General features: G+C 34.5%; 2 protein-coding genes and 2 long non-coding RNA genes across 9 annotated transcripts; 2 read left to right on the top strand and 2 right to left on the bottom strand.

The window, feature by feature from the left end:
• Nucleotides 1-519: 519 nt before the first annotated feature.
• LOC131011290 (uncharacterized) lies at nucleotides 520-3,789 on the top strand. Its single transcript, XR_009096842.1, has 3 exons — nucleotides 520-898; nucleotides 2,675-2,734; nucleotides 3,339-3,789. It is a non-coding gene; the product is annotated as an uncharacterized LOC131011290 (long non-coding RNA).
• Nucleotides 3,790-5,840: 2,051 nt separating this feature from the next.
• Nucleotides 5,841-7,241, bottom strand: LOC131011289 (uncharacterized). Its single transcript, XR_009096841.1, has 2 exons — nucleotides 6,186-7,241; nucleotides 5,841-6,080 (listed from the first exon to the last, which is right to left on the bottom strand). It is a non-coding gene; the product is annotated as an uncharacterized LOC131011289 (long non-coding RNA).
• Nucleotides 7,242-9,328: 2,087 nt separating this feature from the next.
• On the top strand, nucleotides 9,329-21,419 carry LOC131011287 (uncharacterized). Of its 6 annotated transcripts, none has more exons than XM_057939072.1 (17): nucleotides 9,345-9,594; nucleotides 9,743-9,834; nucleotides 10,848-10,938; nucleotides 11,014-11,140; nucleotides 11,221-11,404; nucleotides 11,698-11,842; nucleotides 11,934-12,024; nucleotides 12,516-12,574; nucleotides 12,647-12,724; nucleotides 13,359-13,442; nucleotides 14,204-14,343; nucleotides 14,898-15,023; nucleotides 19,029-19,101; nucleotides 19,375-19,460; nucleotides 20,868-20,952; nucleotides 21,106-21,179; nucleotides 21,280-21,419. In XM_057939072.1, the coding sequence occupies exons 1-16, from the start codon at nucleotides 9,526-9,528 to the stop codon at nucleotides 21,142-21,144; spliced, it is 1,569 nt and encodes a 522-aa protein (XP_057795055.1). In that variant the 5' UTR covers nucleotides 9,345-9,525; the 3' UTR covers nucleotides 21,145-21,179; nucleotides 21,280-21,419. The 6 variants fall into 6 exon arrangements, with proteins under 6 accessions (XP_057795056.1, XP_057795055.1, XP_057795054.1 ...); XM_057939071.1 differs by having other exon boundaries at nucleotides 9,366-9,594; nucleotides 9,686-9,834; XM_057939073.1 differs by having other exon boundaries at nucleotides 9,329-9,594; nucleotides 21,106-21,419.
• Nucleotides 21,420-22,761: 1,342 nt separating this feature from the next.
• On the bottom strand, nucleotides 22,762-24,865 carry LOC131008025 (uncharacterized). The gene is made up of 5 exons (XM_057934929.1): nucleotides 24,854-24,865; nucleotides 24,482-24,748; nucleotides 23,592-24,340; nucleotides 22,939-23,126; nucleotides 22,762-22,844 (listed from the first exon to the last, which is right to left on the bottom strand). Exons 1-5 carry the CDS (start codon nucleotides 24,863-24,865, stop codon nucleotides 22,762-22,764), a joined length of 1,299 nt encoding a protein of 432 aa, XP_057790912.1.
• Nucleotides 24,866-25,889: the final 1,024 nt, after the last annotated feature.

Here is a 25,889-nt window from a genome sequence, read left to right as displayed (position 1 = left end):
GCTAGAAAGATATCAGAACTGGTGCGATAATATGCAAATTTCGGGACGAAATTTTTGTTAAGGGGGGTAGTATGTAGTAGCCCGCTATTTTATTTTATGATTAAGATTAGTAAATGCGATATTTAAATTATTGCATCCTCAGTTATTTTTAATCCAGTGATTAATTTCCTGTTAACTTAGCCTAGATATTTGAATTTAATGCAATTGCATGTTATGATCGCAATCGAATTATTGAGCCAGTCAATAATTTATAATTTTAGATTTATAACTGACTTAGTAAAGTCAAGTTATTTTTTTTTTACTTGCAATAGAAATATCATTTCTATGTATTTGCCTTTATCACTCGAGTCGTGGATTTATTTCAGCTTGTGAAGTGAATTAAATCTACGGATTTAATTTAGATTTATTCTACAAGTCACGATGTTAATAGATGAGAAGTCAGCGATCAAAATATGAGAATTTTTAGAGTATTTTGTAATTTTAGCAAGACCCGAGATTAATAACAGATATAGATTTACCAACAGAGAATGATTTATTTTATTCATCACATCACAACTTTACAACTTATTATTCCCTACATCCTTATTTCCTACCTACTACATCAAGAAAACAAACCAAACTTCCTACCTACTATATCAAGAAAAGAAAAGGAAAGGCATGCGTGTGGGAACAAAATCAGCCATTTTAGTAGACTACTCAAGTATAGCCATTAATGCACTCCTTCAAATAAACATATCAGCAACAACTCTCTTCCATTTCACTTCTCATTTCCCCTCCATTCTGCACTAATAACCCACGTGAAGGAGGAACTCCATTCATTGCTCTTCTGCCAAACTTTAGAGTGTATCTATCAACTGATTCAATCACACAGCAGCCACCCAAACACAAGGATCCACAGGTATATACTAAGCTTCCCTATTCAATCCATTAGCATTTCATCCAACAAGCATGATCAGTTAATGAATACTAAGTATATAATGAGTATATGCATAAGGGGCTTAGCAATCACGAAGTCAGTAAGAATTCCTATGATATAGAAACAACTACATGTTTAGTTTAATCTCTTGCATAATCAAATAGGAAACAAGATGATTTATGGGCTGCACCAACTGGAATAACACTAGAAACCAAACTGATCATGGATTTTCGTTTAGAACACCTTAAACCTGTGTGAGTGAGAGACTTGAAATCGGACGGAGGGGAGGCTGCCCTGTTCCGCCGAACCGAAGAGCGTCGACGGAGGCACAGCTCTGCTGCTCGCCGGACGCGGTCAGAGAAGAACCTCGACGACGACCACAACTCTGATCCCAGGGTCGGCAACGCGACGACGCGGCGACCTTCGCTGCTTCCAGAGCAACAGTCGCAGCGACAACGTTCACAAAGGAGAAAATAGGTGGTGGCTTCGGCTTCGCTTCCTGGGAGAGAAGGGGACGACGATGGCCTCGTCGGACTTCAGAAACAGCGACAGCAACGGCGAAACTTCGACGATTGATGACCGGAGAAACTAGACTGTAACCATTCCAGATTTGGGGAATTAGGACTCAATCTTTGAGTGGCCTCTCCTAAATCTGAGAGACAGCAGCAGAAGTTCGTGCCGACGACACGAAGACGCCGGAGCTTCAGGTGTAGCGGCGGCAGCGGCAATTTCTGATTTGGGGAGGAAATCAGGGCTCCTTCTATATTTTGCCTCCTTCCATGAATCGAAAGGGAGAATAGATGGAGAGAGGAGAAGAACGGGAGGGATGAACGGCGGTCGACGGTCGCCGGGCTCCGGAGCCGCGGCGGCGGACTCCTTGGCTGAGAACGAGAGAGAGAAGAGAGGGAAGTAGCCGATTTTGAGAGTATAGAGAGAGAGATCGATTTTGAGAGAAATGGGAGAGAAAAAGCGTGAACCGTGAAGGAAGAAGGAAGGATTTGGGCTGAAACTTTGGGCCAACTTGTGGGCTAAAATTTAATTGATGATGGGCTCCTATTTTATTAAGTTGGGCCAAATTCTGGGGCTTTATTTATTTTAGTATTTGGGCCGAAAGTTGGGCCTTATTTATTTTACTCAGATGGGCATCTATTACATTATTTCTTTGGGCCGAATTTATTTAAATTAAAGTCCACCTATTTTATTTTAATTGGGCTGTTATATTATCTTCGTTGGGCCTCGTTTGATTTATTTAATTGAGCCCAGTTAATCAAATTATTTATTTATTGGGCCAAGATTTATTTAATTACTTGAGCCGATGAATTATTTCAATTGGGCCTCTCATGTTAATTATTCAAGCCACTTCTACTTAATTAATTATTAGGCTATCTTATGTTGGGCCTTTTAATTATTCGAACTTATAACATTACTTTTCCTCATTATTAAGCCGATTAATTATGAGGTTATAAAGCGAATAAGCCTAAGTATTTATTCCTTTTCTATCGACTACAAAGAGCAGGATTTATTTAATGGGCATATTAGAACACCTTGTAGAAAACGGATTAATTTTAGTTAATTATCCGGCTTCATGAGATGAGACTTAATTTTTGTTTAAATCCGATAGCCTGGATTAATAATAGAATTTCCCGATTATTATTTCTGAATAATAATTCATAAGAGGATCATGCATCGTTAATTTCGTATTCTCATTATTTGAGGATTTTGCTCGAGCAGTATCTTATTTATATTCTCGTAATAAAGGTCAAGCACGAGATTAATAATCAGACAAGGAGCTACTGTACCACAGAAAGTTTCTATCAGGTGGGCATTACTTTTACTATACATATATAGAGATCCCCTGCGTGTCGTAGGCCTCTTATACGAATGAATGCATGAGATGATTTAACTGTTAATTTCAGTTTCATATATATATCAAATGAGTTTAAATGTTACGTTCAAGCAAGTTATTTCATGATAAAATCTTTGAGTTAAAGTTATTTCAAGTATTGTCTTGCCATAAAATGTTTAAATTTTAGTATGATATCTATCTGCTTTGGCTTTGCCAATGATGTAATCGAATTTGGGTCCTGAGCAGTTGATAGCTATCCTGCCAGGGCTAGTGTACACCAGTGACCGTGAGTCATCTAGCGGGTTGGCCGGTCAAGTGACCGTGAGAGGTGGCCACCTCTCCGGCACAAAGTTCCAGATATGATAGATTACAAGAGAACTTAGTCTGCAGACGAACTTTAAGAATCACAAATGAACTTAGTAAGCTTGGGCCTTTTTAGCGAAAAACTCCCTTGCTGTACTGTTTATGATGGCATGACAATTTACACTTTTGAAGCATGTATTTTTTTTATACTTAGGCATACGTGCCCACTGAGTACTTTTGTACTCAGCCCTGCATATATTTCTAAATGTGCAGGTTGAGTAGCTGCCGATGGTGATGAAGTGACGAGCGGGACTCTTTTGTCTTATTATGTATTAATGAACTCTAGGGATACATGTCTTCATACATGTAATCAGAACCTTATTCCGCTGCGTATTCAGAAGTTTTATGTTATTTTGGCTAAGTCGGAGTTATCCGAACTTACTAGTTATTTGAGTCTATACGACTAAACCTCCGTTATATTATAAATATCCCTTTTGTTAACAATGATGAAATGCGATCCTTCCTTGTTTGATTATTCCCCTTTCTACCCCGCTTCTAATCTCCCTCCATTAGTCACGGTTTCCCCGGCTTAATTATCCTTAATTAGGGCCGGTCGTGACATTCCCTTACGCTATCTGAGTTACTTTACATTTAATAGACTTCACTCTCTCTCTGCGAACTACCTTTTCCAAATTCATAAGAAGCTTGTCTCTTCACTCTTACACGCACAAAGTCATCTCTCTCCTCTATTTGCCAAAGAAATTCTCTATTTCCTCTCCTGTACCAGCACCACCGCCTCACCATCCTCTTAGCAACACACACCAGTCTCTCTCACCTCCGTAACCACCGAACGACGAAGGGCTATATAAGGTGGCTGTTAATTTTTTGTTGTGATTTTTGCAAAGTATGACAAATAATAATAATAATAATAATAATAATAATAATAATAATAATAATAATAATAATAATAATAATAATAATAATAATATTCTTACTAATGCTAAACACGACACAATAGATCATCCAATCATATCTCCATAAATCATGACCCACATTGATTATGTTTCTATGTTTTGTCTAACAAATCAAAATACCAATATACCAATCAACTATCAACGAAATTATGAAATACATATTAAGTAGAGTAAGGTATTGATTGGTATGCATGATTAATGGGATTTTTGTATCATCTTTACAGCTAAACAAAGGAGACGAAGAAGAAGCCCTATCTCATGCATGCATGACGTCAGATCTAAGAGAGAGAGAGGTGATAGTGTGAAATATGTAATTTGGCAACATTTCATATATATCTCCAAAAAATGTAACAACTTTTTATTATCGTCAAACCAAAATCAACTCCATTATCAAAGCATCTCATTCAATATAATATATTAAATATATAAGTTTCATATATATCTCCCATCAAATGTGTATCCCCGTGGCCTATATAAACTAACTTTTGGTGTGAAATTTTTACTTATACTCACTTCTTCTTTTGATATTCATGATTTCTCTAATCTCAAACATGCCGACCATGTGGTCTTTAGTAAAAAAATTGCAACCAAATAATGTCAGATCTGCAATGAATTAAATATGGGGCTATTTTATTTTGGAAGGGAAAGTTCTCACAGACCATAATGCAGGATGACACTGATACCAGTTGATCCAAGACTACCGCTCAAGTTTCAACGGCAGCAGTTCCCTATTATTGTTTCTTATGCAATGACTATAAACAAAAGTCAAGGTCAATCACTCTCTCATGTGGGTTTATTTTTGAATAGGCCTGTTTTTAGTCACATTCAGTTTTATGTAGCTATTTCTAGAGTTACAAGTCGAAGGAGTCTGAAAATCTTGATATGTAATGAAGACAAAGTAGATTATTAATTTTACAAATGTTGTATATAAAGAAGTGTTCCAAAATTTATAATAATAATATGACAAGTTTGCAATTGTCTTTTCATGTATTATTATTTTCACCTTTATTTTTAAGTAATTTAAAATGTTAGTCTTAAATATATTTTAGCAGTAACATAATTGGTATAACAATTGTATAATAAAATATTTTTAAAATCATTTATTTTAGAGATTATACAAAAATGTCTTTCAGAATGTTACAATAAAATGCTTATTTTGTTCGATGTCTTACTTAATCAGGTATAGACATCCTATGAACTTTTACGTAAATGGATGAATTTTAAAATAAGTTATGATATTTTTTATTATTAATTTTATATCTTTATTTTAATTTTAATAACTTTCAACAAAAATATATTCATACTTCTTTTAAAAAATTAGTTAAGCAAAACCAAATTTTAACAACATATGTAATCCCGTGCATCGCACGGGTAAAACACTAGTTCAAGCGTTAAAACTCGAATTCGCAACCAGGATTTATTTTGGTTGTGAATTCTAGTAGTTGTGAATTTGAATTTTAAAATTTGAATTCACAACCAAAACAACTAGTTGTGAATTCGAGCTTTAAAACTCAAATTCACAACCATGATTTATTTTGGTTGTGAATTCAAGTAGTTGTGAATTTGAATTTTAAAGTTTGAATTCACAACTAAAACAACTAGTTGTGAATTCAAATTTTAAAATTTGAATTCAGAACTAGCAATAAAGTTGGTTGTAAATTCAAGAATATTTAGTTGTGAATTTATAGATCTGGTTGTGAATTCAAAAATATTTAATTGTGAATTCATAGATATAATTGTGAATTTATGAATATCATGTTGTGAATTTATAGATTTAGTCATGAATTCAAAAACATTTATAGATACTAATCGCAACTTTATTTCTCTTTCATCATCATCTACTTCACTGCCACATTTCATCCACCAATACTACTGCCATTTTTCTCACAAATTGAACTGCAATTACTATATGGCCGAAGCACACAGCCTTTATAAACCTTTTCAAGGACATTCTTTTCACTAAAACCATCGGTGGCCAGCTGCAGTTCTCTCCAAGAAAATCTCTTCAATTGACCAAATTCAATTCTCTGGTCGACGTCACCTGAGCACACAATTTACAAGATTAATGAAAGAATAAAACCAGCAGCACATGGTTTCAACTTTGATGTTCTTGGAAATTCGATGAGGGCAATAGTAAAATGCCAACCAGAAATTAGTGGAGAACCCATCATCTCCTATGCAATCATCACTTAACTCACAACTTGAAGTAAATTGCTATGGCCGAAGCACATTAGCTGCTTCACCACCCATCATCTCTTAATTGCAATCATCCAACAACTCACAAATTCAAGTGCAATTGCTATCGTCGAAGCACATAGCTGCTTCACCACCCATCATCTCTTATGCAATCACCCAACAAAATTACTTGATACACGATTTAATTTCAGATCGACCACCCACTACCTCGTTTTCTTCAACTCGATGAAGCTCCATTCGAGATCTGAGCTCGCCCTCCCCATCTAAAATCTGAATTCTCCCCTTCGCCGCCTCATCCTACGCTCCGCCGACTTCTGTCAAGCCATTTACGACGCCACCGCCAAGGTAAGCGTCGCCGACGCCGTCTTCCTCCACTCTATCTCCCGCCGAAGCCTGGGACCGCGAGTCGCCGTCAGCTTCGACGCCGCCACCGCCGCACAGAGATACAGAGAGAGAGAGATAGGGAGGGAGCGGGAGCGTTTCTGAGAGAGACTGGGAGGAGAGAGATAGAGATTAGGGTTAGGAGTGGGTAATTTTTTAATTTTAATCTTAGGGTCAATTTTGTCATTTAATATAAAAAGTGGGTACTATTTTTTTAAATTTTTATTTGAATGAATAAATTTTAATTTTACTAAAAGAAAGTGACTACTCTTGACACTATAATATAGTATATATATATAAAGTGTTTTTTCCCACTATTTTTCTCTCTCTCTATATATATACACATATATATTTTGTAAACATAATTAAATTTAATTTATGAAGAAATATTCAATATACATTTTAAATTTAAGTTCGTGACAAGATCTTCAATATGGTATAAAAGTCGTCAATTTTTTTTTAAATGAACAAGTTATGAAGATTTTAAAATATTTTATTTTCTTTCTCTTCATTAAAAATTTACAATTTTTTTATTTATGTTTGTATAAAATAATTTTTATTTAATTATTATGACATGTAATAATAATAATAACAACAACAACAACAACAATAATGTGTAATGCTAATTTTCATTATCAAATAATTTAAAATTATTAAATAATTATAATTATCATTACACTTTATACAAAGTTGAAAACTTAGGTTTTTAAATTCAAAATTTTATTGAGTAATTAATGTGAATTATTTTATTTTATGTTTAAAATATATTTTGCATTATTTATATTTATTAATCTAAACTTGTCATTTAATTGCGATTTTCGTAGGGCATCGCAATGGTGAATGTACTTATTAAACCATTAAAGCATCCAAATAAGACCTACCTACTATACGCGCGCGATGCAGCTAAACAAACTAACTGAAATTAAAAGCTTGAGCTATGTAACTTAAACTTCTCAACCATTAATCCACTTTCTCTTCTCCTTGGTCTTGAAAATGATCAAGAAACACAATGGGTTAGAATTTCACTTTTGGTCTCGAAATTCTTTAATACAATTTTGATATGTGAGCTTTGAGCTGAATCGATGAATGGCTTGAGTGATGTTTTCAATTGAAGTTATAAAGAAGAATTTCCTTTTAGAGATGAAATTTCTTATTGACATTTTAACAATTTCACTTGACTACTTTGTTGTTGGTGCCATCCATGCAAACTATTTTTCACCATTGGTTTGTGAATTATGTGATTTTTTATTGCTTGATTATTCGTATATAAAGTATAGTTGTTTTAAATTTAGCATCGAGGTAGTGTTTTACTTCTTGTAAGGGTGTGTGATTGAGTTGTTCATTTTATGTGATGTAAACTGATATAGAATTGCATTACTTGATCATCTACACTTCTGATAGATTCTAAAGAATGATTTGACTTTTGAATTCGCAGAATTTATAGTTCACTCATCTATAGTTACTTGATAAATTGAAGGCAATATTGGTTCATTTTTAAGCTGTTATTGTTTTTATTTACAGAGGATTCGATCTCGTCAGTAAACGGTGGGAGAGAATAAGGTGGGTGAGGGCGGTGACGAAACAGTTAGCGCACATGATGGCGGAGCCGGCGAAACTGATGGGTAGTGACATGGGAGAATGAGAAAATCAAGGATAGCGGCGTAGTTGGGCGGCGATAGCTATATGAGAGAATGAGAAAATCAAGGACGGTGGCAAAGCTGGGCGTTTAGCAATAATGTCAACAAAAAATTACTACTCCCTCCGTCTCATTACAAATGTCACACTTTCAATAATGGGATATCCATTACAAATGTCTCATTCTATTTTTGGCAATATATTTTCTCTCTATATATAATATTTAAATAATTTTCATCAATCAACTTTATCTACTTTCTACACATTTCTTAATCTCCGTGCCCAAAAGTAATGAGACATTTGCAATGGGACAAGGGGAGTATTAATTATTAAGAATAAATAAAATTTAATTAGATTATTACAAAAAAATAATTTAACCTTAAAACTGTTTCAAAATCACTAATTATACATATAATAATTTATCCACAAAATTAGAAAACATATTTAAAATACTAAGCATTAACTCCTTAAATCCTGTGCCCTAAAGAAATGCATCATCTTCGCTGGGATGGAGGAAGTATATATTTTTTTAATTTATTAATTATTTAATTTACTCACTAGTTATATTTAATACTATATTTCTATTTATGCACTTAAATGTCATTTAACTTATTATTATTATTATTATTATTATTATGGATGTGTGCTAGTTTTGTCTATAAAATCAAAGTTTATCTCCTAATATTAAGAGGGTGTTTGTCTTATTTTTTTTAGAAAATTTATAAGCTTCAACAACTTATAAGATATTTTAAAATTTTATAATACATAATCTTTAAGAGCTTATAAATTGTCAAAATATATAAATAATTGGGCTTATAAGTTAGAGAGAGAAATTTTTGTTAGTGAAAAAAATTAAAGAGAATTGAACTCCAAAGAATAGATGAAAATAAATAACCGTGGTTGAATAATATTTATGAAATAATTATTGCACAGAATATTATAAAAAAATAAATTAACATATAAAAACTTATTATTTGGAGAACTTATAAGCTCTTAAAACATATTTTTAAAATTATAAACTATTTACAAAACTTATTTTTCAAACCACTTAAAAACAGCTTATAACGGATTCCCACTGGGCTTTCATTATATTGATTTGGGCCTTGAAAGTAATTTGCGCCACTGTCGAAGCCGCAGCACACACAACACACACCGACGAATTGCGATTGACGAGATTCCAGCTAAGGAAATCGTAATCAAGAATTTGAGGGCCGCCACCATCTTTTGTGATGAATAAAAAATAAAGTGGAAGATTCTTCTGGCAAAATAAATATATGAGTAAGAACAGAAAGGCTCTCTCCATTTTGATGCGTGCTAGAATGCGCCCGCTTTCCCCCACCACCGTAAGTCTTGTTGCTTTGACCTCAATTTTTTGTAGGCTAATTGAATTATTTTTCTTTTTCAACAATTTGATCTGGTTATAGTTTGATTTAGTTTTGTTTGGGGTCTCACGGATTATTGATTGCTGAGTTCGTGTGTATGAATGATCAGAACAGAATAAATCAGATGCAATTCCCGCCAATCGATGGTGTTGGGAATGGCAGAGTTTCTACTTCTCAGGATGCCTCCGCCACCTTCCACACGTATGTAATTTTTGTGTGATAATTTTCGAATGATTTTGTAGTTTAAGCAATCGGCCACACAGAGAAAGCATGCTTGCTTCATGTTATATATTGGGATAATTGCGCCAAAATACACTGACTTTCATCCAATTTTGGTTTTGCATGTGAACTAAATATTCTGACTCTAACTACAGGATATATCAATTGTTCTGATTTTTCACAAGGTTGTGAGTTTTCGGTGAATTAACACCGTTTGTCTAGCTAAAGTGGCGTAGGCGTCCAATTATGTTATTTAGTACATCCTATTTAGTACATCCTTCGACATTTAAGGCGTCCACCTCAGCATTAATTTGGAGGCAATTGACAACTGTGTGAAAAATTAGAACAAGTGAAAGTTCTTTGGAAGTATAATTTTTTTGTTCATGTACAAAATTAAAATTTGATAAAAGTTCGTGTATTTATGCACAAATTTTCAATTGTGATTAATAAATCCTAATAAGGGATTGGTGAAACTTAATTAGAATGCAGGTAGTTCGGGATGGGTAAGCTCTGGACTCAAAATAGCTGAACATTATCTTGTCCGGTCATTTGCTACTTCCAGATCTTCACTGATAATTCATAATGTTAATTAAATTCTTTGCTGAATTAAAGAATTCTCCTATTGTAGAGCTGTTACTTTTGATCTCATGCATAAACATTATCAAATAAGAAATTATTAAGTTTCTTCCTTGTTCAAATTGGATCCTTTTTGTTTTAGTTATATATGACTATTCTAAATGGAATGACTAGAAAATTATTTGAAATTTTCCGTGTTGCAACTTCGTATGTATGTACTCGAATAGTCATTAGGTATTCTACCATCATTGAGCTTCTCCTACAGACATCAGTTACTAGATGTCTGCATGTATGCTGCATTGCTTCTCCATTAACTACTAATTTTCAACAATTTTTATATACAATCCTTTTTATTATAGAACAAACATGTGATATATAATATGTAGTGGAAAGGTTAACTCTTGAAGTGTATGTTTCAGAGACTTTAAGAGAGTGCAACAGTCGATGCATGCTGCTATTTCTATGAACAAGACTGAGATTCTAGATGTTGCACTAGATGATTTTTCTGAGGTGGGTTAAGATTTCTACACATACCAACAAGTTATTTTAAGTATATTTGGTACTAATTTCACAATAGGAATGCAGGGTTACTATGCCCTTCCCAAAGAGAACCGTCGAACATTATTGCTGACACTTGCTAGAGAATATGATCTCAATCGGAAGCAAGTCCGTGATTTGATGAAACAATATCTTGGGCTTGAGCTTCCAAGCAGTAAGATGCATGTTATTGCTTGTTCCACTTGTTCTTTGTGAGTGTTTGTAGTCTTTAACTAACTTGTTGGATTCTTTTAGGTGATAAGCCTGTGGAAAATCCACATGTAGGCGAGGGATCATTCTCTGCTTTCTACAGGATTGAGCGGAATTTGAGGGAATCACTTAAGCCAATGTATGAAGTTCTTTTTGAACGGTTGAACACACACCCTGGAGGACTAAGATTCTTATCAATTATGAGAGCCGACATACTATCTTTTCTCGCGTAAGGTTATGCACCAAATTACACTTCCACATTTTTCCATCTATTTCATTTTAGTCCTAGGATAAAACTTTATGGATGGACAGTGACTCTGGGTGTTGAATAGTAAAATGAAATAAAAGGAGCATGCTTTGATATATCATAAGTATTCTTCCTTAAGGGGGCATTTACATTGTGTGATACATTAGATAGATAAAACATATTATTGAGTATTTGAAGGATTAGATGATAAAAAAGGGTTCAAATTAATTATGAACTCCTAAAAGAGCCAACACATATTTTATAAAATTTTCAAGGGAGGAGAACATTGCGCTGCTTAGGGCATTGGACTCTTACTTGAAAGAGAAGCTTATTACATGGCTCAGTCCCGCAAATCTTCAGCTACATCACATAACTTGGGATGATTCAGCTTCTCTGTTGGAAAAGATTGTAGCACATGAGGTAGGTTACATGTTATTTGCTATAATCTCCGTTGACTTCTCCCACTTGTATTCTACTAAAATGTGGGAGTTCCGTCTCTGGTCATCTATAGGCAGTACATCCAATCAGTAATCTTTTAGATCTGAAGCGAAGGCTGGGTATGGGACGCCGTTGTTTTGGGTACTTACACCCAGCAATTCCAGGTTAGCTTTCTTTCTTATCCATGTGCATTCGAATTCTGATTTATTACCCCTTTGGCACTTTTCACAATGCTCACTATAGATAATTAATTATTTTGAAGATGCAGAATGAGTTCTCACTTAGATTCAAGAAGAGACAACATGTATTTTAAGTTTTTAACATAAATTTTAGTTTTTCCTTGACACAAGCCAATACCAATCTATATATCTAAGCTTTATTTCTTACAAAATCGGCATTATTAAATCCCCTTTGTGACAGACGAGCAGTGTACCTCTCATATGAGTAGGAGAGGTCTCGATTCAATTCTCACTACTCTCCTCTACTGAAAATAAAAATAAAAAATTATGCAAATTATTAATGAACATAAAACCTAACACATCATGCAAGAGTCTGTATATGTACTTATAGAAGATGTGGTGTATATTTAGAGGTGTTATTTCTTTAAACTATACATCACCAGCTTGTTGTAGCTAAATAATACTTCCGTCTACAGGCGAACCATTAATTTTTATTGAAGTTGCACTTATGAAGCACGTGGCTCAAACAATACAGGTGAACATTTTTCTGCCCAATATTCTAGTGAAGAATTGAAGCTATGGTTCACTGATGACAATGTTACTACAGGAAGTTCTATGGGATGATCCTCCAATACCTGAATGTGAGGCAACATGTGCACTCTTTTACTCCATCTCTTCTACGCAGGTGATATGAATGTGATAATTACTTGCAAATTATTTGCGAATTTTCAGAAATATATTTTGCCTTCAACCTTCCTCTTCACTGGACTAGATGATTCTCTCTAAAAGTTCTTTGAGTTCTAGATACAATTCTGAATGAATTTATGCTTTCATTGGCAATAAGTATTTATTTATTTTTTTTTTTTTTATCATCAACCAAATATTAGCATACGCATGTCATGTTTCACTTGGATAGTCAGTAACTTAACATGATATAGTATCATTGTTTCATATAAATATTTTGAACAATCATCCTTAGGTTTGTCATGGCAAATAAGATAGTATAAACCAGGAAAAGAAATCCTAAAAAACCTTTAAGAGTTCACAGATCGCACCCTTAAGGCCGGGCCTAGTTAAAACCCCCCTGGCTAAAACCCCATGGGGAAAACACCAGGTGGATAATAAGAGTACTGGTCTAAGTTACACGTCTGGAAACAGAAAAGAACAATAGATCACTCATAAAAAGAGAAGTAATGAACTCAAGCACGTGCGTCCACCAGCCAGCCTTGAACGAAGGTCTGGCCATGCATCCTTAGGTTTGTCATGAATGGATTTGTAAAAATTTTCTCATAAGAATTTATGTTTGCATGGATCTGCAGCCAGGTTTATCCGGAATCAACCTGGGAAAGTTTCTTATAAAACGTGTGATTGATTTGGTGAGAAGAGACATGCCAACAATTTCTGTAAGTTTGTACTTTTTAGATATATTTTTTGATTTTGTCAGGTGACACTTTTATGTAACTTCGTCAAATGTGATTGTGGGAGGTTAAATCCCAGGCTCAAATCAATTCTCTCCCCTTTCAATCTCTATGCTAATCATGCGCCCCTCAATTTCTTAACACCGTTTGGGGCGAATTTGTCTTCTAAACAAATATGTAATTCTATGGGAAATATTTGCATTAAGCTCTGTTGCAGAGAAAAAATATGACGTCCCCTAGGAGATATAATTGGACAGATTCGGAACCATCTCTTGAAATATGTTACTCCTACCAATATGAGAACTTGGCGAATTAGTCCAGTTGTTGTGGACTGATTATGAGGAATTCAATGCAATACTCATTCTAATTTTGTAAATTCAACAGGACCCTTTCGGAAAGAGCATTATGTTCAATTTTCATTTTCTTGAGAACCTGTTTGAAAGTTACCTCATTCTACATCTATAATAGTTATCGAACCATGAAGCTCCTCATGGTTAGCTTAAGACAAACCAAAAACACCTCACATTAACTTCAGTAGGGTACTATGAGCATGTAAATGTCTTAAGCTGGATAGTTTATGCTGCACACAATATTTTTGGCCAGTAAAATGAGCTCCCCTGTTGATTTATTCTTGCTGTGTCAGATTCTTGTGAAGTTAACTGAAGAATTCATGATGATGTCTGTAGTTTTTTTACCTGATATGTCAGATTCTTTTGAAATTAAGTTGCAGAATTTATTCCCTGCAGACATTTGCAACACTTAGTCCTATACCAGGTTACATGCAATGGCTTTTGTCAAAACTGGCACCAACTGAAATATCTGATTCAACTTTCAGTGAGAACTTGCTAACACCAGAAGAAGAAAGTGCTCTCCTCGAGGCTACCGAGTAAGCATATGTGTGAAATTATATGCAAATATGTATTACTAAGAACGAATCTTAATGGGTCTTTTTGAGTGCAACAACTTTGACAGTGAATGCATTCCTCTGTTCGAATGACGAATTTCAAAATGCCAAATCTCTTTCACATGTTTCAAACAAAAACTTTACCACTAAATTAACTACATAATCTGATTAGATTCACTGCACTTGTAACAAATTATTATAGAATCTGCATTACATTTGCTACGTATTTCACCCAATTTCATGATAGGACTCTACACAAGCTGAAACTAAGAGAATAAGAAACTAATACACGGTGGATTCATTTGTTCTATTCTCACATTAATTTCTTTTGTTCTCCTTCAAATCCTGTAAAAGTTTCTTCCAGTTTGTTATTGTTAATGTATTCCTCCTTGTTTGTTTAATTTTATTCTGAAATTTAATTATTTTTGTTCTTTAACACTAATGCACTCTCCATGAGTTCATCTCTAATGCTATATTTATACTTTATCAGCTTCACTAAGATGGTATCATCTTATAATTTCGTTTCTTATCTTTAGAGAATTTACCATTGGAAAAAATGGGATGGAAGTAATGCGAAACTTGTTATCAACTAGTGACCAGTGGATTAATTCGGAAAAGTTGTCATCTGTGTTGAGAACTCCTCTTACGAGGCTCTGTGCCAGGTGCGTTTCATGAACTGAAGATAGCCTATGTTTTTTTTATTCTTTTATATATATATAATAAATTATTTTATTACGGAAATAAGTATGAGAAAAATCAATTAGATTTTCAGTCTATTTAGTCACACAAGGTACATACATCCTTTGCTGTGAAGAGATTGATTATCATATTTACAACATATGTAGTTCATAGTGGTTCAAATAAGAACCACTATATAAAGTATACTATAACATAAGAACGGAGAACCATTTTCAATCATTCGATCATCAAGATTTACGATAGATGCATCACTTGGATTTGAATCCTGGATGAAGCGATTTTTTTAGTGCTTTAATTTTAACAGCCAATGTATTGTTCTACGAAAAATATAGTTCTCATCACACCCTATATATGTATGTGTGGTGTGTGCAATGTTTTAAAGTGAGTTTTGCGAGGTGAAACGTTTTTCATCTGCCCACGAGCATAAGTTTCGAAATGGGGTGAGGTGTAAGAAAAGCGGAATTCATATAAACACACAAATTATACTCCCTCCGTCCCATTACAAATGTCTCTTTACTTTTGGGCACATAGATTAAGAAATGTGTAATTAGTAAATAAAGTGAGTTGGTGAAAAGAGAGAAGTAAATTGGGATTTATAAAAGTAGGTATAGAGAGAGAGTAGGTGGTGGGACCAATAATTAATTAGTCTCTTAACTATTTGCCAAAAAAAGAATGAGACATTTGTAATGCGACATCCCATTATGAAAACTGAGACATTTGTAATGGAACGGAGGGGTACCTAATATCATAAAACACATAAAAACATAGCAAATATTCCAAAACACATAAAAACATAACAAATATTCGAGCATTCGTAAGTTCTTAATTACTAATAACTCTATAAAATTTTAAATTAAAGTCAAATAGTAATAAATCATCAAATGTCCAAGAAACTTAAATCATTCATCCTCATCCCCATCTCCATCACCATCATATTCATTTTTTTCATCCTCATCAATCAATCCAAGGTTTCCACCTATATGATCATATAATCTAAATGTTAAAAGTTCTTTTAGAATATCATCAAACTTCTTCATTTAAGAATATAAGTGCATATAAAGTATCTTTAGTTTGTTTCCTCTTCCTTTGTCCACTTGAGCTATCCGCTTGGATTGTTTGCGCCCATTCATCTTCCTCACTTTGGCTTGGGTTAGCTACCCACTCATCACCAGAAGCCGGATCTTCAACAATCAATGGATCAACATCATCCTTTCGTTGTTGTATCATCAAATACTTGTACTTCAATTTCCTATTGTACATGATGTACACTAAATCGTTCAATCTCGCCGCAGTTAGACGATTTCTTTTCTTTATGTGCACATGATTGAACATACTCCAATTTTACGTTCACATGCGGATGCTGAGCAAGTAAGTCCAAGGACCCTCATTGCAAATGTTTTTAGCTCCGGAATATCATCTATTGTCCCACCATTTAACTAATATAGAATAAAACTTTGTATTAAATATTTATGATTGAAAATGAAATTAAATGATTAAATCATTTAATAACATCCGGTGGACGTGTCATGTACGATCCTCAAGATGATCGAATGCCAAACGATTCTCTCTTATAATACACTCTGAATGCGTGGAAACATTTGGACTCTACCTGTATCGAGGATTAAGATAGTATCCAATTGCATGCAAGTCTCTGTGCAACTTAGTATCCCACTTCTCGTCAACAATGTCCCAAATTTCCTTGTACGCACACTTTTCGCTCGAAGTTCATGGCTTTCTTTTCCTTTGCCTCATCCATAGCCCCATAAATAAACCTTATAGCCAGCGTTCCATCAATAATCCTCAAAACTTCTACAAGTGGCATAGTGGTTTTAATGGAGTAGTCAACACTAGGCCAAAATGTGTTATTGTTCATAACAATCTTCTTTACTTTCTTTCCATTAGATTTCTTTTCCCAAGCACATCCCTCTCATTCTCCCTCTCATTCTTCCTCTCATTCTCTCGATATAAACATCGCTTGCAATGGTTTCTTTAAGTCAAGCATGCTCTCTAGTGTCTAGTAGTCAGTGGTGAATCGTGTCACAGCGGGCCAAAGCAAATCTTTTCTTGCCGTAAAAGTTTTGAGGATTGTTGATGGCGAAAAGACGTTGGCTCTGGGGTTTATTTATGTGGTTATGCATGAGGCAAAATAAAAGATACCCATGAACTTCGAGTGAAAAGTGTGTTCGTACAAGGAAATTTGGGATATTATTGATGAGAAGTGGATACTTAGTTGCGTCGAGAGTTGCATGCAAGTGGATACTATCTTAATCCTTGATACAAATGGAGTCCAAATGTTTCAACGCATTCAGAGATCAAGAGTGGTTTGTATAAGTGCTTGGATCGACTAGTGTCGAGTCAATTATAAGAGAGAATTGTTTGACATTCAATCATGTTTTAGGATCGTACATGACACGTTCACCGGGTATTATTAAATGATTTAATCATTTAATTTCATTTTCAATCATAACTATTTAATACAAAGTTTTCTTCTATATTAGTTAATTGGTGGGACAATTTTAGAGATGATGTTCGGGAGCTAAAAGCATTTGAAATGAGGGTCCTTGGACTTACTTGCTCAACATTTGCATTTGAACGTAATTGAAGTATGTTTAATCATGTGCACACAAAAAAAATCGTCTAACCACAGCGAGGTTGAATGATTTCGTGTATATCATGTATAATAGGAAATTGAAGTACAAATATTTGATAATATATCAACGAAAGGATTTTGTTGATCCCTTGATTGTTGAAGATCCAGCTTCTGATGATGAGTGGTTAGCTAACCAAGTCAAAGTGAGGAAGATGAATTGATGCTAACAATCCAAGCGGAAAGCTCAAATGGACAAAGGAAGTTATATTCTTAAATAAAGAAGTTTGATAATATTCTAGAAGAACTTTAACATTTAGATTATATGATCATACAGGTGAAAACCAAATTGATGAATATGATGGGGATGAGGATAAATGGATGATTTAAGCTTCTTGGACATTTGATGATTTATTAATATTTGACTTCAATTTAAAATTTTAGAGACTTATTAGTAGTGTGTTTTATGATATTAGGTATAATTGATGTGTTTTTATATGAATTTAGTTTTTTTTACGCCTCACCCCGTTTCGGAACTTACGCCTCGTGAGGTGCATGAAATACGTTTCGCCTCAGAAAACGTACTTTAAAACATTGCATACATCATTAAGCCTTATAGTCCCAGTTTGTTCTAACATCTTTTTCATGATCCTGGTTAATGATATGAAACAGCAAATCATTTCATATTTTTGTCATTTCGGTACGTCCTACAAAAGTGTGCACATCTCATTTTCAGACACTACCCCGCCACAAAGCCCTTATTTTTTATCCTCACTTTCTCAACTTATTCACAATTTTACTACACATTGCTCACCGCAAATCCCTTATGTTTTAACATAGCAGTACAACAAAAGTAGGTCTCTTTCTCTACTCACAAGCATTTATTAAAACCCATGATTGAGCTTGGTGTGGACGCTATTCCTGGACATAGGGAGCATTATAGTTACTGTGGACACTTTCTATTTATAGAATACATTTAAACTTTAATTTCTACTTCTGGCTTATTTATGCAACCTTATGCACTTTGGGAGCTGAATTAATTTCTATTTAAAAATATACAATTGAAACAAGTTAGTTTGTTTGAAGGCAATTCTTGATATCGAAGTTAGTGTCAAATCAATTTAATTGCCTCAGAGAGTGTCATAGTTTTAGATATTCATTATATACTTGCTTAAAATTATAAATTTATACCACATCCTCTAACATTTCAATATTATTCAATGGATTTATTAAGTAGTCTCACTCATTTGAATTTTAATCTATGTTTGGCACAACCAAGAACTCTATCTTGCTTTTATGTGAACTTAGTTTCAAAACCATAGGTTCGTTCTTTTCTATTGTGTTATTATAATATCTTATTCTCATTTATTCTCAACTATAGGTATCTTCTTCAAGAGAAGAAGAGAGGAAAAGCTCTGGATTCCGTTGGAAATTTCCACTTGCAAAATGGAGCGGTTGGTTATGCATCTTAAATATTAAATATCCACAATAGCACTTCTTCCCACTTGTGGTGCTTTCTTTTCTTTCGATCTTTAGGGAACTTCTGAATTATACACTTTAAACTTTTAATGCTAAGCTTTTTTGCGGGCAATCTCTTCCCCTACCCCCTCATTAATAAGAATAAAGAAAGGAAGAAATATGAAGCATATATATGAATCAATAATTATAGTTGAAGAATTAGTGTTGGAGAGCTTTATTCTAATCGGCTGCTGATTATGTCGATACAGATGGTTGGAAGAATTAATTGGATGGCGGATCGATCCGAAAAAGGCCTAGAGCAAAGTGCAGGCATAATGGTGAACTACATTTACGAGTAAGACTCACTTCTGAAACTTATAACTACATTTACGAGTAAGACTCACTTCTGAAACTTATAACTCCAATTATTTTGATCTTGACTGAACTAATAAAATAGCATTTTGCTATTGTAAAGATACAAAATAGCCATTAAGATAAAAAAATAAAAAATAAAATCCACTTTTACAATTCACTCTTCTTATTATAGTAATTCAAAATAATGAAGCTCCGTGAGTTGACATTTTTTGCTTATAATTCACGACCAAAATGCTTCTTCGTCGCGAATTCACCATATTTTGCCTACAATTAAGAATCACGGATAGTGGTGGATTGATCTTATTTTGCCTACAATTCACAATCATGAAGATTCTTTGTCATGAATTGATCTTATTTTGGCTATTTTTCCTACGATTCACCACCACAAAATTTCTTAGTCGTGAATTAATGGTAAAACAGTACTTTACATACACAAAATTTCTTAGTCATGAAGATTCTTAGTCGTGAACTATGTTGCTCGGACTCTCCTAAAATGGGAGAGTACCCGTGTCCTTCGGGTACGACACGGATCCGGGTGCGGGATACGCACCGGGTTCTTCATATTTTGTGCGGACTCGGCGGTGGAAAGAAGGAGAGATGAATTTTTTTTCTCTGTGGTGAAGAAGGTGAACTAAGGCAAAAGTGAATGTGATAAAACAGTACAGCTAGCATATCACTATTCTAATAAAATATTATTAATTAAGTGTGAGGCAAATTAGTGTGGTGTGCAGGAGGTATACAGCTGTATATCATTTATTCTAAAATATTAGGATATTCTATTACTATATCAACTAATCTATTAAATATTAATTTATATACAAATTAGTGAATTACCCATTATCTAAATTCTAGAAGTCAGTTCGTCACTTACCTTAGCTATCCCAAAGCCGCCAATTTATCCAGCTTTAGTGATTTAGAATAGAAGGACTATCACCTGATAAAGCTCCTTATTTTATAGTTTGATGATATATTTATGTATTTTCTTGCAAATTATTATCTATAAAATATTTTTCTATTGTCTACTAAAGAATTATCTTTTTATTTATCAAACGTATCCCCGCACCCGTGTCCTAATTTCGGATCCTTTTTAGCCGTGTCCACGTATCTTAAGTTTAGAAAAATTAAGAGTCCGACACATATCCCCGCACCCGTGTCCGACACCCGCACCCGAGTCCGAGCAACATAGGTCGTGAATTGATCTTATTTTGATATATTAACTCTTTGTGATCTTCTTGTAAACTTGTATTCACCCAACATAATCTGCTGATAGCCTATTTCTGCACATTAATACTACTTTCTAGCCATCTATGGTTATGAAAATCGACATTTAGTACCTATGCTCTACTACAATTTAGTGAAGTTTCGTTGCTATCAACTAAATATGCAGGGTTGAGCATATCGAGGAAAATGCTCAGTCGTATTTCGGTGTTGGGGAAATCAGAGCTTCCGATGAAGTCAGATCCTACCTCGAGGTAAACTGTTGCTGTCGAGAAATTCTTCCATCTTTGTTTACATACAGTACACATGAGAAATTCTTCATCTTTGTTTACATACAATACACATTTCTCGATTCGTCCTCATCCAAACGCAACTGTTCATAAAGTGAGGATTGGTTAATATTTCAGGCACATCAAGAGGATCACCAAGAAGAAATCAAAGATTAAAAGGTTGACGAAGGCCTCAAGCATCTACTCTCATAGTAAGCATATTTTGCGATATGAAGTAATACCAATGTTTCTATAAGAATTCATCCTTTACTTATGAGAAGCTATGGCCTGCATCTGTATATTTTATTCCAGAACAAGTATAAAGTTAAATCAAGCTGCGTAATCTCAGGCTTCCCTGCAGGCTTGTATTTCCTTGTTATTTTTATTTTTTTGTATTTGTATTTGTATTTGCAAATTGTCAGCAGTAATACATAAATTTGTGTTTAGCAACATTGTATTTGTATATATTTGGTTAGTATGTCCCTTATTTGGACAAATGCTAATTTTTTCAAGAGTCAAATGTTTGCCGGTTAGAACAATGTTGTGTTGTCCCCTCTATGGTAAACAGGCCTTAAGCAGTTATTATTGATTAATTAAGTACAATTATGTAATCCATATAACTGCTAACAATGACAGCGTCGTTGGAGGTATTTGTTTGATTTGATATTTAGAGGGGTTATTGAGTATTTTTATCTTTAAAAGTAGGATTTCTTTGATCACGCTCTTTCAATAAGGTATGAATCAAGTAAAATTGGTTTAGAAGATAAAAATAATTAAGGGCATTAGGATGTTCAAAAGTCTGAATTCATCTAAAAAATAAAAGATAATCTCATTATTTTTATCCATGAAGACTAATTTTTTAAATTAAACGTTCCCTTAAGTGTTCTAGAATGGGAGGATGTAGAATATAATAAATGTAAGAATAAAACAATAAAGTGTGGCTAATTGGTAGAAATCATATCTTTTAACCAGAGCATGTCACGGATTCAAGTTATCACGTAGGAATTATTAGTAACCATCTTTTAGAGAAAAAAGGAAAAACAACTTAGGTGTAAAATCATGCTAGAAAAATTGTTGGTAACAAGTAAGTATATTGATATATTTTTATCTTAACCATTGTATATATATTTTTTTACAAATTTCAAATTATGTCTAAAATTTGTAGACTGTTGAAGGAATCGTTTTATTTTTTCAAACGAACAATAACTGAGGAATTTTGTATTTTAAAGGGTGTCAAATTTCTTTTAATACATCAAAGGACTTATTGCGCCTCTTATAGTGTTAACAATGATATTAAAAAATATTTGGCAAAACAAGCTCTTAAACAATTTAAAAAAATAAATAAAAAAAAACTCTTCAAAAATAAAGTTTTTCAATCCCAACTTATTTTCTTATAAGCAATAATCATTTTATAAAAATAACTCAACTATGATTTATTACATTCAGTATATACCTTTCTAATTTCATCTCTAAAGATTTTATCTCCCTAACTTATAATCTATGTTGCATAGGTGCGGGGGGCGGGTGCGGGAGCGATACGATTCCAGTGCGGAGATACGGATTTTTCAAAAATGGTAGGGTGCGATTCGTGAATGATACGTTTGTGTTATATATATATAACATGGAACATTCAAAGAACTAAATCACAACATAGTTCAAAGTTCAAAGATACAATTAAATCAAACAAAAGTTCTTATGTTATCCCATTAGTCAAAAACGAGTTTATCCTCCCAAAATGAAAGAGTAAAATTAGAATCTCCTCCTATACATGTTAAAAACATCATTCGTCACGCCCTACAACTCATCCTTCACGTCCTCATCCTCCTCGTCCACTGCTACATCAAGGCTGACAACAAACACAAAATAAAAGGAATTACCTAACAACAAAATGCAAAAACTAACTGAAAACAAAATACAATAAAATAATATAGACACTAACTCACCTATTAACATTCCACTTCTAAGAATTACTTGGTCCTTTTCCTTCTCCATCATCACAAAATAATATAGACTCCAACTCGGGTTCATCAAGAGATAGATTAGCAATTCCAAGAATTCCAATATCATCCATGGCATCAAATGCATCCCCTGCCACATCCCACATCTGAGATTCACCTTTCATATATTGTGGAGTTCTTCTTGATAGCAAACGGAGATTGCTATGTACATAGACCAAATCCTCAGCACGTTCTACAGTAATATGATTTTTTTTTGTAGAGTGGATGAATGAATAAGTACTCCAATTCCTTTCATAGCATGATGAGGAAGAAACTTGACCAAGTAATCTCACAGCAAGAGGTCGAAGATGTGGGGCTCCTATACCATAAGCTACCCACCATTTCAGTGGATCCAACTTCAATCTATCTCGTATAGAATCTTCATCACCAAACTCTTCAAAGCATCCAAAAAAATTAGCAAACTCTAGTGTTAATGCTGTTCGTGTTTCTGCATCAGGAAAAAGACGTTTGATATAATTTTTTTTTTCATTTTAACAATATCTGCATCGTGATTTGGTGTTTGAAGATACGGATGCTCTTTTATCCAATCCTCTGTAATGCACCTGTAAAAAATTAGAATATTAGTTGTGTTCAAAATATAAAATATCAAATATATAATAGAATTACCTTGGAGTCAAGGAATGAGCCAAGCAATGTAATTGAGTGTTGCTTTTACTCCACCTATCCTCTAACACGTTGCATACAACATTCCAAAAGCTGGATTCCTCTAAGTCACTCTTCATCTCATGCTCAAAGATAACTCGTTTCACTTTAACTATCATGGTATCCCACATCCCATAAACCAAGTGCATACAAGGTTTATCCGTATCACAAATTCTCAACATCGAATAAATCGGCTTAGTAAAACGAAGAATATAACCTACTGAATCCCACCAGCCATCATCTAACAATTTTTCTTTCACAATTCTAGCTTTCTCAATGTTATCCTCACGATACATAGACCATTGTTCACTTATCACCATCGATTGCAATTGACATTTCACGTCTCTAAACCTTTTCAACATAATAATCATCGAGGCAAATCGAGTTTCAGCAACCACAAGCAATTTAAGTTTAGAAAACTCAGTGAACATGGCAAGTCTCATGGAAAGATTCATTATGAAGTTCCTAATCATAATAGCACTAGCAGCAATCTCACTTATCCAACGACATTCCGCATATGTGATTTCATTTGACTCGGTATTTTTTGCAGCACAAATATTCTTTAAAGCAAGATTAAGTGTATGCACAACACAAGGAGTCCAAAATACACTAGGATATGCTTGTTCAACTAACATTCCAGCAGCTTTACAAACGGGGGCGTTATCTGTTATAACTTGGACAACATTAGGTACACCAACCTCTGTTATGACATCCTTGATCAAAGTAGCGATAAAAAATTTATCTTTATACTCACCTTGACAGTTTACCGAGCGAATAAACATTGGTCCACCTTCATTTATGGCCATAAAATTGATTAGAGGCCTTCTTTGAGGGTCTGTTCAACCATCACATACTATGGTTACTCCCTTCGACTTCCATGTGCTTTTAGTAGCTTCAAGCAAAGTTTGAAGATGTGACCTCTCATTTTTCAATAATTTGGTTCTTAGTGCATTGTAACTTGGAGGGTTATAACCTGCAACATTACTATTGGCAGCCAAACTGTAAGACTTAATAAAGTGTGGATTTTTAGCGAGGTTAAAAGGAAGCCCAGCTAAGTAGAACATCCTTGCAATCTCACCATCTAATATCTCACGAGCTTGTGCATTGAAAGCTTTTCCTAGCTTATTCAAACAATTTGACAATTTATAAGCTCTTAAGACATTATATCTTATTATTTTTTTTAAAAACACTTCATAAACTTTTTAAAATAAGTTTAACCAAACAACCTCTAAAATCATTGTCAAATAGGTCGAAACTATTAACTCCTTGGAGCATCCACAGTGGTTGAGTAAGCTCCTTACATTATAGGGGGGACCACTTATGAGTAAGTAGTCCACAGTGGGATGACTCATTCTCTTACTCTATTTTTTTAGTTTTGATTTTTGTATTTTTCATTTAACTTTAATTGCACAAATTTAAATAACACAATTACTTAAAATCAAAATTGCATTAATTTGAAAAACCTACAAATTACATAAAAAATAAATAACTTAAAGACATAATTAAAAATTACTTAAAGAAAAACCTACAAATTTCCTTCATCCCTTTGCCTAGTTAGAATCTTCGCCACCCGTGCCTTGTGGAGTTCTAGCTAATCCGTTGTCATGTCGGATGTCTTCATGAACAAGATCAGGTCATCGTGGATCTCTTGCTTGAGCTCATACTTCTTAGCGTACTCGATGATAATTCTTTCGAGTTTGTTGTCGGACTTGTCCAAGTACTCCTTGCATTCGGGTGGAGGCTCCAAGGCTTGCGATGCTGACGCCTTCCCCTTCCCTTTAGCCGCCCTCGCCGCTTTGTTTCCAATCGGTCGGGAAGACGTGATTTCCTCGCCTAACGCCGAGGTGGTGAAGTCGCCCATCTCAAATCTTGGAGGAATGCACGTCTCCATCGAGGTACATAGATTTGAACCTCCGATTAATTCGGAGGAGCTTCCACGCATTCCACATCTTGAAGGGAGCCGCTTTTGCTCCTTGCTTGGTAGAGAATTTGGGCCTTCTCCCGAAGCATGTCGTCGGAATGGCCGGAAGGCCACTTGGTGGTCGTCTCCACCCAAATTGCCTCCCACAACTTCACCTCTGAACTCACCCCAGCCCAGTGAGATTTTATTTGCCGATGGCCGAGGTTGGCGCTAGGGGTTCACCCGGTCAATGACCCATTGCCAATAGGACTCCCCCTTTTGGTCGACACTCCGGATGGCGTCGTTGGTCTCCTCCGCCCAAATTCGGACGATGAGGTCCGTCTCCTCTAGGGTGTAGCTAT

This window comes from Salvia miltiorrhiza, chromosome 2 (assembly GCF_028751815.1).
Source record: "Salvia miltiorrhiza cultivar Shanhuang (shh) chromosome 2, IMPLAD_Smil_shh, whole genome shotgun sequence".
NCBI classification, from domain to species: Eukaryota; Viridiplantae; Streptophyta; class Magnoliopsida; order Lamiales; family Lamiaceae; genus Salvia; species Salvia miltiorrhiza.
The sequence above is the reverse complement of the archived record's forward strand: the minus strand, read 5'-3'. Positions and strand labels throughout refer to the sequence as shown.

Coding starts and splice junctions, on each gene's coding strand:
- LOC131008025 (XM_057934929.1), bottom strand. Junction 24,341..24,481: donor AGTCGAAGGGAGTAACCATA/GTATGTGATGGT, acceptor ACTTTGATCAAG/GATGTCATAACAGAGGTTGG. Junction 22,845..22,938: donor TGGAGAAGGAAAAGGACCAA/GTAATTCTTAGA, acceptor TTTTGTTGTTAG/GTAATTCCTTTTATTTTGTG.
- LOC131011287 (XM_057939071.1), top strand. CDS start 9,526: ATGAGTAAGAACAGAAAGGCTCTCTCCATTTTGATGCGTGCTAGAATG. Junction 9,835..10,847: donor GCCTCCGCCACCTTCCACAC/GTATGTAATTTT, acceptor TGTATGTTTCAG/AGACTTTAAGAGAGTGCAAC. Junction 19,461..20,867: donor ATGGTGAACTACATTTACGA/GTAAGACTCACT, acceptor CTAAATATGCAG/GGTTGAGCATATCGAGGAAA.